The sequence below is a fragment of the Nanorana parkeri genome, unplaced genomic scaffold (genome assembly GCF_000935625.1).
Source record: "Nanorana parkeri isolate BGI_ZX_2015 unplaced genomic scaffold, ASM93562v1 scaffold536, whole genome shotgun sequence".
NCBI classification, from domain to species: domain Eukaryota; kingdom Metazoa; phylum Chordata; class Amphibia; order Anura; family Dicroglossidae; genus Nanorana; species Nanorana parkeri.
Window position 1 is genome coordinate 517,368 of NW_017306804.1, and position 15,931 is coordinate 533,298.

Here is a 15,931-nt window from a genome sequence, read left to right on the forward strand (position 1 = left end):
TGTTAATGGGGGGGGGGGGGGGGATGTAAATACTTTTGGCAGCAGGCCAAGAGACCGAAAATTGCCATCAGGTAGACAGACCAGCACAGGCAGCGCTTCTAAACCCTAGGAGAACATAGGCAGCCATAGCTAGAACTGCTACCTCCATTATGGGGATCTTAGCAGGCCTCTGAAGCTTCACCCCCACATCTTACATGCCCTACACTCTGGAGGGCAGTGTCCCAATTGTATTGACATGCTAGGGTCTATGGCTATTGGCTCCTTCCACTTCTTTGAGGGTCTCCATCCTCCCATACCTGGATGATCTCCCATCACATCTTAGGGATCTGGTGCTGGTAGAAATAGGATGGTGGCGTTGAAAAAGCTCAGATTTAAAAAACACTTATAATAAAGCAAGCCTCAGCAGGTGGTTATTGGAATGCAATAACCAGCTGTTGAGGCCTTCTACATAAACATAATTCTACATCTGAGCTCTTTTTATCCCGTTATCCTATTTCCAACCTTGTACTAGGTCACACCAGCCCCAATGCGTTGCTGCTCGATTCGGTGCCGGAACGCACTAGAACGCATCCCGGCAGGCTCCCGGCTTGTTCAGGGGCACATCCATGTCTGCGTTCTGGTGTGGTCAGAAAAATGCTGCATGCACAATTTTTTCTGTCTGCACCGGACCAGAATGCGGGCATTGATGTGCCACGTGTTCGGGTGCGGGAGATTGCACTGCAGCCGGGAAGGAAGGGGGGTGGTCATGGCTGCAGTGCTATGGTCTTCAATGCACTGCTATGCCTCCTCCCGCGCCAGAACACAGGTCCAGCGTGTTCCGGCACCAAATCGGGCCGGTGTGCACTAGCCCAGAGTCCTGATAAAGAGGGCAGTTTGAAGCCTTTGAAACACTTTTGGCCATTTTTCTTGGACTTTTATGATGAAATAAACAAATATTGGCGCTACGCTCTTTTTCGCCTATACCTCCTAGTCAAAAACCTAAGCATGCACTGCACTGGGGGACAGAGATGCAACCGCAGCATTGTGGTCTATGAATCCTGCAGCACTGCAGTTGGAGCAGGCATGGAGGTTCAGAGGAAGCTGGGACTTCCACACACACATATACTGAGGGGATTATTTATAATTAATTTGCCAGGCATACACTGATGTTCACCCAGCATTCTAGCCACTAGATGGAGCTGAAGAGCATAGGATAGTCTTACGTTTCTAAACTCAAATCTAGTGAGGCACTGAGCCAGCATATGTTTTAGGTAAATTATTTCTAAATCATCCCCTTAAAGTGTATTTCTATTTTTGCAGCCAAATTGGGATGACAACACAACTTAGCAACAAAAATTCTGCTTACATTTTAACTGTTTCTGTTTGCTTAAAAATCCTACCTAGCTCCTCCCTATGTAAGGAAGGGGCTGTGTGGCGTTGTTTACTCTAACTCTGTCTCTACTGTACTGGCAGATGTTATCAGTTGTAAAATATATTTGAACACTACCTGTTCTAACAAAGGGTTAAAGACTTTAAAGCATTGTATGTAAAGTTGAAGAAGCTTACTCTGTCCCTCCATTTTTTTCCCTCTACTTTCACTTTGAAACTGCTCTGAGTAGATTGGAATCTGTGCAAAGGCCTTCAACAAAAGAAAAAAAAAGTAGGAAATATTTTTTAAAAGATTGTTAGGTATGCCATGTGAATGGCAACACATTACAAATATAAAGGTGAGTTTACCAAATGTGACTGCAAAAGTGGGAGGTACACTTTAAAATTTGCAGAGAAAAAGGATGAAGATCATTTTATGGCAGGCATGTTTACAGAAAAACCATCTACAACTTGTTGATCTGAAGTGTATTGTGCCCGGAGTTGGGCTTTAATTCACGTGTTGTAAAATATTAATGCTGATCATACAAAGAGAGAGACACGTGCAGGATACAGAGAATTTCGGTCCAGCCTCATGGCAGTATCACATACTCGTGTAAGCGATACAATTCATCTCATCAGAGGATCCTAAGAGACCAGTGTCAAGGGTAGAAATGATTTGTAAGGTTAGACAATACCTACCACGGGCTATTTTCTACTCCAGATACAGATGGCTCTGTGCTGCAGTCTCAGGGATTATACTGGAGTCCCACCTCTTCTTCTTTTCATCAATTAATCTTCTAGATTGTCAGCTTATATGGACAGAGCTTGCTCTCCTAATATATTGTTTTACTACAATGTATGCTTTTTGTTTAAATGTTTTATGTATGTGTGTGAGATTACTCCTAAATAAAAGTTATGCATGTGTGCGAGATTACTCCTAAATAAAAGTTACTTTGTACAGTACCATTAGAGAGGATGGCACTATATAAATTCAGTACTAATAATTGCTATGCTTTCAACAGTTAATATGCCTGTCAGGAAAGGACAGGATCTTGTAAATCCAAGCTGCTACTACAACTGCTATTGCTACGTTCTTCCACATGGCGATCACACCGAGCCATCCATGCAAAAGCTGATCCCTTTCAACTACTGGCATAGATGTACCAACCCTTCCCTACCGTGATCCCCTACCACATACAATCCAGAATTGTTTTATTTGTCAAAACAAATGTGTTCCAGGCCTAGACTTTTTTTTTTTTTTTTTCCCTCCGGGACCGATACAAAAAAAAAAAAAAAATATATAGCCTGGCTTTAATTTGGTGATACAACAAATGACTCCAAGCCTCTTGGGATAAGGTTTGCCCCAGCAAGGCTCTGACATACAATACCACTGACAATGGCTATAAAGAAGGGAATATGAGAACTAGGAGGGGATTATATTCTATGTGTGTGTCTTCCAAATAACAGAGCTGCAGCAAGAGAACAGGGTTGTTGACTTTTGTTATTTAATCTAAAATAACACTGTTTAGGTTATAAGCAATTTGGAACTAAAAAACATCCAAGTATCAACAGGCGCTGGCAATGGCCTTGTACCCCTATTTGAATTGTTCTCAGGGGGGCTGCTCCTCATTCAGATCAGAAAGCTCTCAAAAACATGCAAAAAAAGGAAACACAAAGAAGAGCGCCTGTGCAATATCAATTTAAAGGATAAGAGTGAGTGATGTGATTTAAAGGATAAGAGTACAGCTGTGACAGGAGGCGGAGCAGGTGGTGCAGGGGAGGACCACTTGCTCAGCCTAATTTGACAGCGGAAAGAGTCCGGATGAAGAGCGGCATACAAACACTCAGCGATCATTGAGTGTATGATATATTCACGTTGTCCCCAATTATAAATGAACAGGAAGTGCTCTACATCACTTCCTGTTCATTCCTGATTGTGTACATGGTAACTGATACTGATCTCCACAAGTTATGAATGAACAGGAACAGTATAGTATAGAAGCTTCCTGTTCATTTATAACAGGGGCTGAAGAAAAAGAGATTGAGGACTCTGTGTTCTCAATCTCTTTTAAAAAAGGAAAATATCAGGGGGCTGTTTAGACCCCTGGTATTTCACCAGAGCCAATGACAGTAAAGCTAAAAAAAAAATTAAATTTTTTTTATATCGATTAGTTAGCCGATTATTAAGTTCGGTTAATCGGATAAACAATAAAATAAAGTTTAAAAAATGGCTCCAGTGATAGGACTACTAGTTTGTATTGAGGTTGTAGTCCATCACAGGAGCAAGCTTGGAGCGGTGGAAGTAAAAAAGAAAAAAAAGATAGTGTGGTGTAGGATCACATCAGCTGGAACCTGGGATAGTAGAATCCCTCAAATTAAATTTTAGACCTATTCATGGAACCTGAGGCTTAAACTTCGCACATTCAATATAGAATGCTCTGTTATACCTGGCTTTATTTTCTATTTACATATAGAAGCTACATAGCGGCTGAGAAGGAGAAGAATAAGTTTTGCTGTGCTTCTCTTCTTCACTCCTCCGGCCACCTGCAGTTTCCCCTGCCCACCTCAACTGCCATAGGCTGGGAGGAAGACTGCAGAGCTCCTATGGGCCGGCTGGAAATGTATGCAGCGCGGGACCACAGAGGCTTCACCTCAATACATGGAGGATTCATCTCTTTACCCCCTCCCACCACCACGAGAGGAAGAGGGCACCAAAATCAGATCAGCTATGTGCACTGTAGGTCCCTGTTTTTTCTTCCTTACACCACTGACCTCTGCGTTACATCACTGACCTCTGTACTGTGTCATACCGCTGACCTCTATTGTACGTCATAACGCTGACCTCTGTACTGCTGACATCTGTACTGTGCACCATACTGCTGCCCGCTGTGCATTACATTACTGAATTTCTGTACTGTGCGTCACACCGCTGACCTCTGTACATTTCTGCAGCGCAGGAGCTGAAGGGAGGCTTCACCTCGGAACATGGAGGCCACATGGCTGCACCCCCCATCCCCCCACTCACCACTAGAAAAGAAAGAGAGCACCTGAATCTGATCAGTTGTGCACTGTAAGTCCCTATTTTTTCTGCATTAAACCCCTGACCTCTGCATTCTGCGCTATATTACTGACCTCTGTACTGTGTGTCACACCGCTGGACTCTGTACTAAGCACTACACCAGTGACCTTTGTACTACCCTTTGTTACTGATCTCTGTACTGTTGACCTCTGTACTGTGCGTCAGACCGCTGATCTCGCTGAGTTAAGGCTTAGGTAGAGAAGGGGTTAGGTGGGACAACTGGTGGCAAGTAACTCTTAAAGGCCTGGCTAGTAGCTCAGGACTTGAAATTTTGAGCCCTGTTTATCCTATTGGTGTGGTTGCCCAAACAGAATGTGAAAGAGTCAGTATAGGTGATCTGACTACCAGAGAGGCAGCTTCTCCATTCCAGAGGATCTCCACAGTCTCCTTGGCTTGTAGTGTCAAATTGTAGAATTGTAAACTGAAGAGCCACACTCCATTTATTAGCCCAGATACATCTTTATCAATATAGGGTTGAGAGGACAGTATAGAAATAGCCCATGCATTTAAGGAACTCATACAAATACTCCCTTCATCAGGGTCTACTAAAGGAGAACATGTTTCTGGACTCCAATGGCTTGAAATTGGATCGTTTTCTCCAGTGTGCGAGAATGCATAGAGCTCTTCAGCAGCTGATTTCACATTTCTACACGTCTCCTCAACCCTACATTGACTGAAGATGTATCTGAACTGTTTAACAAAATACAGGCAGTCCCTGGGTTACGTACAAGATAGGGACTGTAGGTTTGTTCTTAAGTTGAATTTGTATGCAAGTAGGAACAGGTAAATTGTTTAAGTGTAACTCCAGCCAAAAGAAAAAAGTTTCAGTTTTGAATAGCATAGGGAAGGGTCACGTTTGTTTCTCTGTCTGTTCCCCTTGTTCAGAAAATGTTACCTCACTTTCTGTCCCAACAATGCAGAATACCATCAGCTTTGTATAATGTGGCTGGGATGCCAAGGCTGCAGACAGATCAGATAAGGTTTCTGCAGGGGGTGAGGTGTTGAGGTACACTTATGTCCTCCATGGTCAGAGTCACCGGTTGGCTCATAAAATCCTGCATACCTGCAATGAAATCCTCCTGGGTTAAAGCTGAAGAGGGTGCAACAACCAAAGGAGCCAAGGAGGACTCCGAGCAATGTAAGCACTCAAGCAGGGGGACAATGTTTTAGGTTGTCTTTTTCCAGGCCCTTGAGGAGGGGACACTGCTGAATCAACTGTGGAAACAGCCCACTCTTTGATTAAAGGCCTCCTCAAATAGGGATAGAACTGCAAAACATTTGGGAGGTATGAATAGTTTATCAGGAGTTTCCCAGTAAGCATAAAAGACATCTGGGAATAGTGTGTGCATGGGAAATATTTTTGCAGTCTTGGGGCCTCTTAGGGATCCTAGACTGTAACTAGCACTGGTGGAAGTTACAGGCTGCTCCTCCTCCAACAAATCCCATCAATAGTACATTATAGAGCATCATGTGTGGGAAAGTGCAGGCTTACCTGAGCAGTCTTCTAGCAACTTGCTTCTGAGATCGGGCCTGTCACCCCCCCACATCTGCTCCTCCTTACTTCTCCCCGCCTCCCTGTGCCGATCGTGGATGTGGGCTGGCGGTGAGCGTGAGGCGGGGAGGAGGTGTGGAGCGTGGATGCGGGTCTGGCAGCAGCGAGGAGGTGCGGCGTATGTTGAGCCGTGAACGAGGCCAACTAATCGCAAGACGATTAATCGATTATTGAAAACGTTGACAACTTTCTCAATCGATTTAGTCGTTTAGTTGTTGCAGCCCTAGATGTCTGATATGCCTTTTAGGTTAGCGCATGTTATTGCTTGGTGACTCAGCTACAATTGTATTTCAGCTTATTATTTCAAAATGTTTTGCCATGTGCATTCAAAAGTGCACATTAGGATAACAGGAGGATTAACAGGAACTTTACTTGGATTAATGTGCATGGCAAGCTAGGACTGCATCGTATGCATTGAACACCATTATAATCAGCTACATAGTGTCAGAGATCATGTGTGCTCACATAGACATGCATGAGATCCAGTTGTACCCTTACAGTTTATCCCTGCTCCTATTTATTTTATTTATTAATTCATCCTCACTATGCCATCCAACAACAATCACATGTTCCCTACACGAAAATCACAAAGAGAAAATGGCACAGGGTGCTCGAAGGCACCCATAAGATAATACTTCCATCAGACAGTTTTATAATGGATAAAAGTAAAACGGCCAGCACGCCAAAAGTCAGATCTCACAGATTTGCTGAGATGTTTGATACAATCACATCAAATAAGATCAGATCATCAATGTCAGTGAAACTTTGCAATCTGACTTTTGGTGTGCTGGCCATTGTTGCTTTGTGGATTCTCATGGTATCTGTGTTGGCCATGCACCCTCTGCAAAGTGTGAAAGGTGAAGGAAGGGGATTGTTTTTTTCAGTTTTATCATTGAGTCTCAGGGCCCACTTACACTTCTCTGATGAAGGATGTTGTGTTGACACGCACGTTGCCAAAATGCATGCTATATATGTCCGCAAAGTATGTTAACATGCGCATATTAATAGAATGCACAACGCGTGAATGGGCCCTTTGTGTCACCGTATGCTGTGCTAAATAAAGCAGACTTTACAGTATTCACTAATAGCACATGGCTTCCTGTTTCCTTTCAATCTACTACTGAATGTAGTACGATATGTGGAGAGTATGGTTTCTCAGCAACTGAATTATTCCAGTCACTGCTGGGCACATAGAAAACAATTGTTTCCTATGTGCCCTGTTCATACCACAAAAAAACCCACAATGCAGGTGTGACACAGTGTGCTGTGGAAAAAAATTCAGACATGGACCACACCAAAGGTCACTGGACAGCAGCACAGTGCTGTGCAGGGACCTGGATGGAGTGGACACTTTGTACACTCCAAATACATTTAAAAAAAAGTAAACCATGTGATGTGCTGAGACAGCTCTTCACACCACCCACCGGAGCACACATGCCTGGCTGCTGAAACAGAGCATTTTAGTGGGCATGCTAATGTGAACGGGGCCACAGGGCTCAGTCACACCATGTACAGTAACATGTGTTGCCGCACTGGATGAACGCATGTCGCTGCAAGGGCACCTACAAAACATTGGTTTTCGATGTGCCTTTTTCAAACCACAACACTGGAGATGCATCAAGTTGTATTAAAATGCAGCATTTTAGCAAAACACACATGAACACGTGTTATCTCAGTCACACAATGTTAACAAACTCAGGGCATGCACGCCCGAATCAGGCCATTCCTGGGAGGGACAGGTGCACATCTGTGCGAGTCCGGGTGTCTGTACTCTGAAGCAGATAGGATGGATCCTGATGCTGTCTGTACTTGAATGCAGACAGGATGTATCCCGTCTTTGTTCGAACACAGACACCCGGACCCGCACGGCTGTGCAGTTTGGGTGTGCGTATGACAGCGTACAGCCGCTTCCTCCCACAGGGAAGAACAGGCTGCTACATGCAATCACATGCATCACCTGTCCCTCCCAGGAACGGCCCGATACAGGCATGCACACTGCATGGACGTGTGCACCCCGAGTTAACGCAGTGGGAATGAGGCCTAACACAAGCAAGGGGACTGCAGGAAAGAAAAATTATTATTTTGACCCTTCCAGGATATAGGACTAAAAAATGCTCCACAACTAATGACATTAAAAGAGAACTATGGGGTAAGTGTTTTTGCCCATAGTTCTCCTAAGGGTCACGGGAGGACATATACTAGCATCCTCCCGTCACCCAAAGCTCAGTATATCGTGAGCTACAGCTAGCGGTATACTGAGACCGCCGCAGCCGGGATGGATCCCGACATTACTGTTGAAATCCACCCAGCTGCATGATTGAGTTGGCTCTGCTTATCTAGAGGCAGAGCCAGCTGTGCCCGCCCCCTCCCCCATCTGTTCCGCCAGTCAGCGCTGGAGGATCGGAGCGGGGAGGATCCGAGGGAATCGTGAGTGACAGTCACGGCTCTCTGCAGGGACATGCTCGGGAATTGAGCGAGCAATGGTATGTGTTCGCTCACTTCCCGATCTATTGAGCCGACCTGTGACAGTTTCATTGTCACCAGTCGGCTCGAACTATGAGGCTGAGTGATTTTCAACTGTAACGTGCATAAAAACAAATGTTGACACATGGAGACGCACATGTATTTTCAATGTGTAATATGGTGTGAAAGGGCCCTAAGTCCTTGTTTAAATCTGTGCACATGCCAAAATGTGTGTTATTTTGTAAGATTTATTGGTAATGGCACCCCAAGGCACCTTGCTGCACCATGTGCTTTCACTTGTGTGACATCACACCCAAAGAAATAATAACACCATGGGGGGGAATTTATAAAAACTGGACAAGACAGAATTTGGAGCAGTTGCCCATAGTAACTAACCATCAGTTTTTTTCAGTTAAAGGAGAACTATGGGGTAACCTTTTTATCTCATAGTTCTCTTTAGGGTCACAGGAGGACATATACTAACCTCCTCCCGTGACCCCAAGCTCAGTGTATAGCAAGCTATTGCCCGCAATATACTGAGAGCACTGCAGCCGGGATGGATAACAGACAATACTGTTGAGATCCACCCAGCTGGCTGATTGACAGCGGGCTCTGCCTATCTAGAGTAGGGTTGCCACCTGTCCAGGATTCACCCTGACAGTTCGGGTTTTGAATGCTGTGTCCGGGTTTCATGGCAGCAGAAACCCGGACACATGATGTCAGGCAGACAGGGGCAACCAAAATGAAGATAGGTGCTACTGGCCCCCCACCGAGAATAGGCTCAACTGTGATATTTACATATGAGTGTGAGGCGCTATTTACATATGAATAAGCCGTGACTCTTTCTCTCCAAAAAATGTCCGCGCGTCGCTAGTGTGTTCGGGTTTCGCTTGAAGAAAAGGTGGCAACCCTAATCTAGAGGCAGAGCCAGCTGTGCCCACCCCCTTCACTGTCCATTCCTCCAGTCAGTGCTGGAGGGGAGGGGTAACAGAGTTAGGCCTGGTTCACACCTCTACGTTTTGTAGCGCGTTCAACGCTCTACGAACGCTCTACAAAACGCTCAAACATGAAAATCCCATTGTTTTCTATGGGTATGGTTCACACCTTGCTGTATTTCAGCCCGTCTGAACGCGCTACAAAACGGCCTACGCCTGAAAAGGTACATGAGCTTCTTTGCTGCGTTTTTGTCGTGCGTTTCCATTGGGATACAGCCAAGTAGCCCTCGGAAACGCGCGTTTGTCGTGCGTTTTTACCGCAAATCGCGGTAAAAACACGCGCCAAACGCGCATATTCAATACGCCAGGTGTGAACAGAGCCTTGAGCGTTTTGTAGAGCGTTCATCGAGCGTAGAACGCGCTACAAAACGTTCAGGTGTGAACAAGGGCTTACTGCTATCTGCAGGGAGATGATTGGGAAGTGAGCAAGCGATGCTCACTTCCTAATCTATGGAGTCGACATGTGACAGGTTCATTGTCACACGTCAGGTCCAACTATGAGTGTAAATCACTCACCTCATAGCTTTCCTTTAACCTTTTGAAAATGAAAGATAGAAGCTGAATGGTTGCCACGGGCTACTGCTCCAGTCTTGATAAATTTACCCTATGTGTTTTGGCGCAGTACGTTTGGAAAACAAAAGTGCAGGGACAATGGTCATGTGTAGGGGAGCCCATTCAAATGACATGGCTAACCCATGGGTGAGCAAACTGCGGCCCTCCAGCTGTTGTGAAACTACAAATCCCATGAGGCATTGAAAGATTCTCACAGCCATAGGCATGACTCCCACAGATAGATGCATGATGGGATTTGTAGTTTCACCACAGCTGGCAGTTTAGTTTGCCCACCCCTGGTGTGATGCACACAAACAGCACACTGTCACACCCGCTCAAGTGTGTCATTTAAAATGACAGACAGGTAGCCATTTGCCATTATCTCATGCCTGCCATTACACTGCAGGCATGAGATAAGCAGCTCCATCTTCACAGCTGTAAGCTAATGATCTGATTACACAAATGAGACAACAGCTGATAGCAGTACAGAAAGGTGGGACTACTTTTATATAGATGGGAAGGAGGGGGATGGGATTGGGTCACATCGTGTCTATTCGCACACATGCCCCAGGGAAAACTAGAGAACAATGCCATTCTGTGCTTACCTTGGTCAGGTAGCTGCTGACCACCTCCTGAAAAGGATACGGATACACTTTCTTCACGTCCACCGCGACCCCCATGCTGCACTTACACCTTCTCTTCTCCCCTTGTCTGCCTTAAGGAGCCATGTTTTTGTAGCCCTCCCTTCGAATAACTTTATTGTTCACAGACAAAGTTCCTCGCACACGTGTGAAAGCTGGCGCGGTCACCTCTTACAATGTCACATTCTTGTAGGTCCGGTCGGCTGTGACACTAAGCCAGCTTATCTCCGGCTGGCACTACGGTTCTGTGTACATGTAAATTGTGGGAGGTGTTTAGAAGAAAAGTGTGAAAGGAGCTGACAGTCACTGCAACAGGAACATACTGTGTGCATATGAAGGCTCTTAAAGGGAGAGTATAAGTGTGTGTGTATATAGTGAGCAAATCCTTCATATAGAACTGGGTTCTCTTCTGTTTATGATGTTATTTGCACTTTCCTGTTTAATGTTTGTATAAGATTGCTGTTTTATTTATCAAATGTAGTTGTTTGTATGTCATAACAATGAGTCCCTGTTAATTTTGTCCCTTGTAGGACCCATTCACACCACATCCAGATCAGCTCCAGACTAGTCCGTTCCAGACTAGACCAGAAAAATACTGCACGTCTCATTTTGTCTGGTCTGGAATGCACTGGAACTGCGGGCAGGTACCCACCATTTTCCGGATCAGATCTGGTCTGGAAAAAGGTGTGAACCTGCCCTCAAAGGGAAGCGTGATAAAATGCTCAAGACAAGGAATCCTATTTGTCTAGTTGTTTTTAGCATGACAAAACACTCAAGACATTGCATATATTTCTAATAGGTTCAGTTTGCTGCAAGCAGAAAAACATGCACTCAAGATAATGGGCTTCCTGGTCTTGAGGGCCTCATTCATGAGCTGTTTTTGTGCTTTTGTCGCACTTTTTTTTTTTTGCGCAATTTTGCTTAGAAAAACCACACCGTTTTTAATGCATAGAGATGTCTATGGGACCAAAACCCCCAAAAATAGCTCCTGCGCCTTTTTGCGCGACAGGCGATTTTGCCCACGCGGCAAAACACAAAGGTGTGAACAGCCTCCATTGACTTTAATGTAAATCAGTGTTTTGCGCAATATCGCGCAGCTCAATCCGCGCGATAAATCGTCTAAGTGTGCACCAGCCCTGAGCGTTTTGTCACGCTTAGTTTTGATGTGTGAACGGAGCCTTAATTTGTATTGTAACTTCTTTAAGTGAGCCTGCCACTTGGACTTAAAGCCCATCTCTGGGGAAGCCAAAGAACTACCCTTGCAGTGGTGCTTCCCCTGCACTGCAAGGGTTAAGTGCTCATTTTTGTCTAGGGGAATAGAGTAAAGCACTTTTACTTACCTGATCTCTGTTCCTGCCATCTCCCTCAGGGCTGCAATATTGGTCCCCACAGCCTCTTCTCCCCTGGGCTCCGGTGGTCTAAGGACAACTGATGTCGCCATGATTAATGCAGAACCATAGACCAACATTAGACGTGAGAACGCTGAGGGACAGTCCACCAGGTTCACACCAATTTCTGGAGCGCACTGCGTTGTGATTTTCTGCGTTTTGCCGCGTTTTTGACACGTTCAATTGTGGGGCTTGCTGGGGGACCTCTGCAAGACCTACAGGTAGCCAGGAAAAGAGCAGCACATAAGAGACATGAACTTACCACCGTTGTCCTTTTCCGAGCTGCTCAAATGATCATAGCCAGGGACAACCTGGGCAGCAATGCCTCTCCACTTCTCTATCTTCCTATTATTGTTCTTATATTGGCCATGCCTTGAATCATACAGCTCTGGGCAGGCTTCCACAAGTTAGACACAGAATTGCGTGTCCACTTCAGCCATCATGGTTCCTATCTTCACAAATCTCTCTCTCCAGGGGTGATGAGATCATCCAAACCAGCCAAAAATAATGTATTTTTTCTCTGTTACTTTCTGGTGCGTTTTTGACGTGTTTGTGCGCGTTCCAAACCAGACAAAATTTGACATGCAGTATTTTTCTGGTCTGGTCTTGAAGTGATTGCGATTTTTGTGAACTGAGTCCAAGAAGAGCATAGGGAAACATTGGGGTGCATTTTAGGTCCAGAAACAATCTAGTCTGGATGTGGTGTGAATGGGCCCTGAGCGGCAGTGGAGAAGAGGAGAGTGCTGACTGCCATGGCGAGGGGGGTCAGGTTAGAAAAAAAATGCTTTACTCCATTCCACTAGGCATAAACAAGCATTTAAGCCTTGCAGTACGGAGTGGATGTCACAGCTGTGACATCCGTGTCTGTACAGTTTTTTTTTTTTCCTCCCCCTTGCGATGGAGGAAAACACGGAAACTGCCGGTCCCCATGTCTGTCTATGGGGAATCTGATGTAAATGAACATGTCCGTTTACATCAGATTACCCCCAATCCAGAACGATCTGGTCTGCCAAAATGGATCTCTGATCTGTTTGGGTCTCCAGACTAGCTCGGAGGAGGGGGCAACCAGGTGCAAACAGGCGCTCGTCCGTTCACACACGGCTGCCCATAGACTTGCATTGGGCATCCAATCGGGTCCACCTGAAAAACTGACAGGCTGTGTAAAAGGGGCCTTAATTGTGTATAGCTAGTTGAAAAATTAAAACCCATGTTATTTTTAATAGCATTAACCCTTTTATCTACAAGGGGGTGCAAATCAATTTTCTCATTTGTGGTGCAGCAATAGCAATTACAGCAATAGCATGTAGATCTATGAATGTTAGTTAACAATATCTCACTCCTGCAAAAGCACTGCTTGAATTGTATGTGTTCATGAGCTCTGGGTATGACCTGGTAGGGATGTTATGCCATGGTCACTGGTAAGGTCTTGGGATCTAAAGGGTCCATTCACAGCTATACAGTTTATTGCATGTATGTAGGTAAAGCTGGCCATACACTGCTCAAAAATTAGGAGTCTGAGGCAATCTGAGCCATTGGTGGCCCTATTAGTATCCCAGCTCAACAGAAGTAGAATTTTCAATAAACCTTTGTCAAAGGACCCACTCTGGAAATTATCGGCAGACTAGTGACTGCAGCCAAATTAGATGCAGGTGCTGTTTAGGTATTATGGAGCAAAGGATGCTAAAATACAATAGCCTATCGGGGAAGATTCAAGCATGCTGAACAAGAAACACCAGTACATGTGGCCAGCTTTAACCATTGCTTTCGGGCCTATTGATGACAGGTGTGAATCCAACCAAACACCTGGACTCACTGGTGGAACTACCACAATAGCCGCCCAGATGACTGATATGGGGCTCAGGACAGAGGAGAGCAGATAAATTGCTGAGCTCTAAGCCACTCAGAGCCGCAACTACCCCAAATATCACTTGACTAATGTGCAGAGGGCTACCTGGTAGTGTCTGCATCCGATTATATAGTTTCCACTCGCTGTTCCATGCATGACAGTGGACAGCCATATTCCTTATTCATTGTGTCAGCTGCTGTTAGTGAGAGTGGCACTGTGTCTCTTGCGAGTGACCTGTCTGCTCAGGTATGTCCTATTATACCAAGCAGCTGCAACGTTTCCAGCACAGGCTTTCACAATGCAGAAGGAGAGAGATGTGCCTACGATAAAAGGTATGCAGGAGCTAATGTTAGGAATGCAAAGTGCGACAGATGAATTGCCTCTTTTGGGCTGTAATCTAAAGGTGCCCATACACCTTACAACCATCGCAAGACTTTTGTCATTAGTCTTACGAGCAGGCCACAAACCCGCCGACAATCATACGATTCTCGGCGGGGTTTCGAGCCTGCTCGTAAGCCAAAAAACGTGCGACGAACCTTCCATACACCTTGCGATTATCGTACGATCGCGGGATTTCCCGCGATTATCGTATGATAATCGCAAGGTGTATGGGCACCTTTAGACCATCTGAACTCCCAGACTATTAGGCCCCATCCACACTTCAGCTGAGCATCTTGTCTTTTGAGTGTTTGTTACAAGTACTTTACGCTTGAGCGTTTAAAAAAAAAATGTTACTATTATTTTTAGCCAATGAAAAGCTAGTTACCAGACAAGAAAATGTGTGAAAAAATTGCATTGCACTCATATTTTAAAACACAAAACAGTCACCAGCACACCTGCCAGCTGGCCTGCAACAAAACAAATCACCCTGTCAACAGTATGTGTTAAAAGCAGAGGTTTTAGTTGCACAAACCTTTGGCCAAAAATATGTAAAAGCCACAGCGCCCCATCAAAGCACCTCTGTAAAGTGCGGTCCTAACTCTATTTATATGATTCTCCAAGTGGGGAGCATATTAATGCAGTCGACAAATTAAATGCAGATGTACCAGGAGGTAGCCTACTCCTCCTCAAAAGGTGCAGGAACCACTGGAGGCCCAGCAATCAAAAATGCACGCTGGGACCCCACATCAAAAATACTATTTCTAAGCACTACTATTAATGTTCATTGGGGCCGAAATGGTCGACTCTGTCCCAAAAGCAGATAATGTACTTTATTGTGCTACAGACATTTTGCTCCAGGTGACAGAACGGCCAGATATGAACAGGAGCCATTAAAATGGGATTTCTCCTGTTATATGTTGTAATGCTTAGGCATTTAACCTATAAACCACCAGTGCCTGACTGGAGGGCAAAAAGGATGCAGGCTTAGGCCCCTTCCACACTGTCAGTGCCTGTTCGATCAACAGAGGATCCATGCATCCAAGCTGGCATCCCTTTAATCCCCACACCTCTGGATTTGGTGAGGAGGTAATCATAGACATACTGTACAGTGCATGAATAGAGTCTTTAATATTTTCATTATAACAAAAGTAACCATCTTATCAGAACAGCTGTTCACAGTATTTAGATATTAGAAATATTTAGCCCTATTCACTAAGCTGTAAAATGTAATTGTGATTGCAATCATTATGTTTAGCAGTGTGATTATTATTTTCAGCTTTTATTGTGAAATAATAACAAAAGCTATAGCCAATATGGGTCTTTATTGCTTAGTGAATGGAACCTTATAAAAGTATTGCACATTAAATAAAGAACATTCTCTGCAAATAGAGGGAATTATGATATACATCCCCGAAAACAAACCTACTTCCATAAAAGTAATCTGCTTGCTCCAACCATTTTACTGTTCCCTACCCAAAATGGAAACTAATCCCTCAAATACTTTCCTTTTTTCAGGATTGAGCTCCCACTGGTCACTAGGTAATAAAAGCCCAGAGGAAGCCTGGTTCTGGTTCTTGGTTGCCATTTTGGGTAGGGAGTGATGTAGGTGTGTGTGGATTGGTTGGGCAGGAAAGGTTAACTAGATTAACTGGTTTAGATCTACCTAAAAAAATAAAAGTTGACATCA

General features: G+C 44.7%; 1 protein-coding gene across 1 annotated transcript in view; it reads right to left on the reverse strand.

Moving 5' to 3' along the window:
* The window catches only part of PRELID2 (PRELI domain containing 2), a 70,115-nt gene extending 59,397 nt beyond the window's left edge, over positions 1–10,718 (reverse strand). Inside the window, exon 1 of the mRNA XM_018561659.1 lies at positions 10,594–10,718. Coding sequence (XP_018417161.1) covers positions 10,594–10,668 — 75 coding nt within the window. The 5' untranslated portion in view covers positions 10,669–10,718. The remainder of the gene's footprint in view (positions 1–10,593) is intronic.
* Between the last annotated feature and the right edge of the window lie 5,213 nt (positions 10,719–15,931).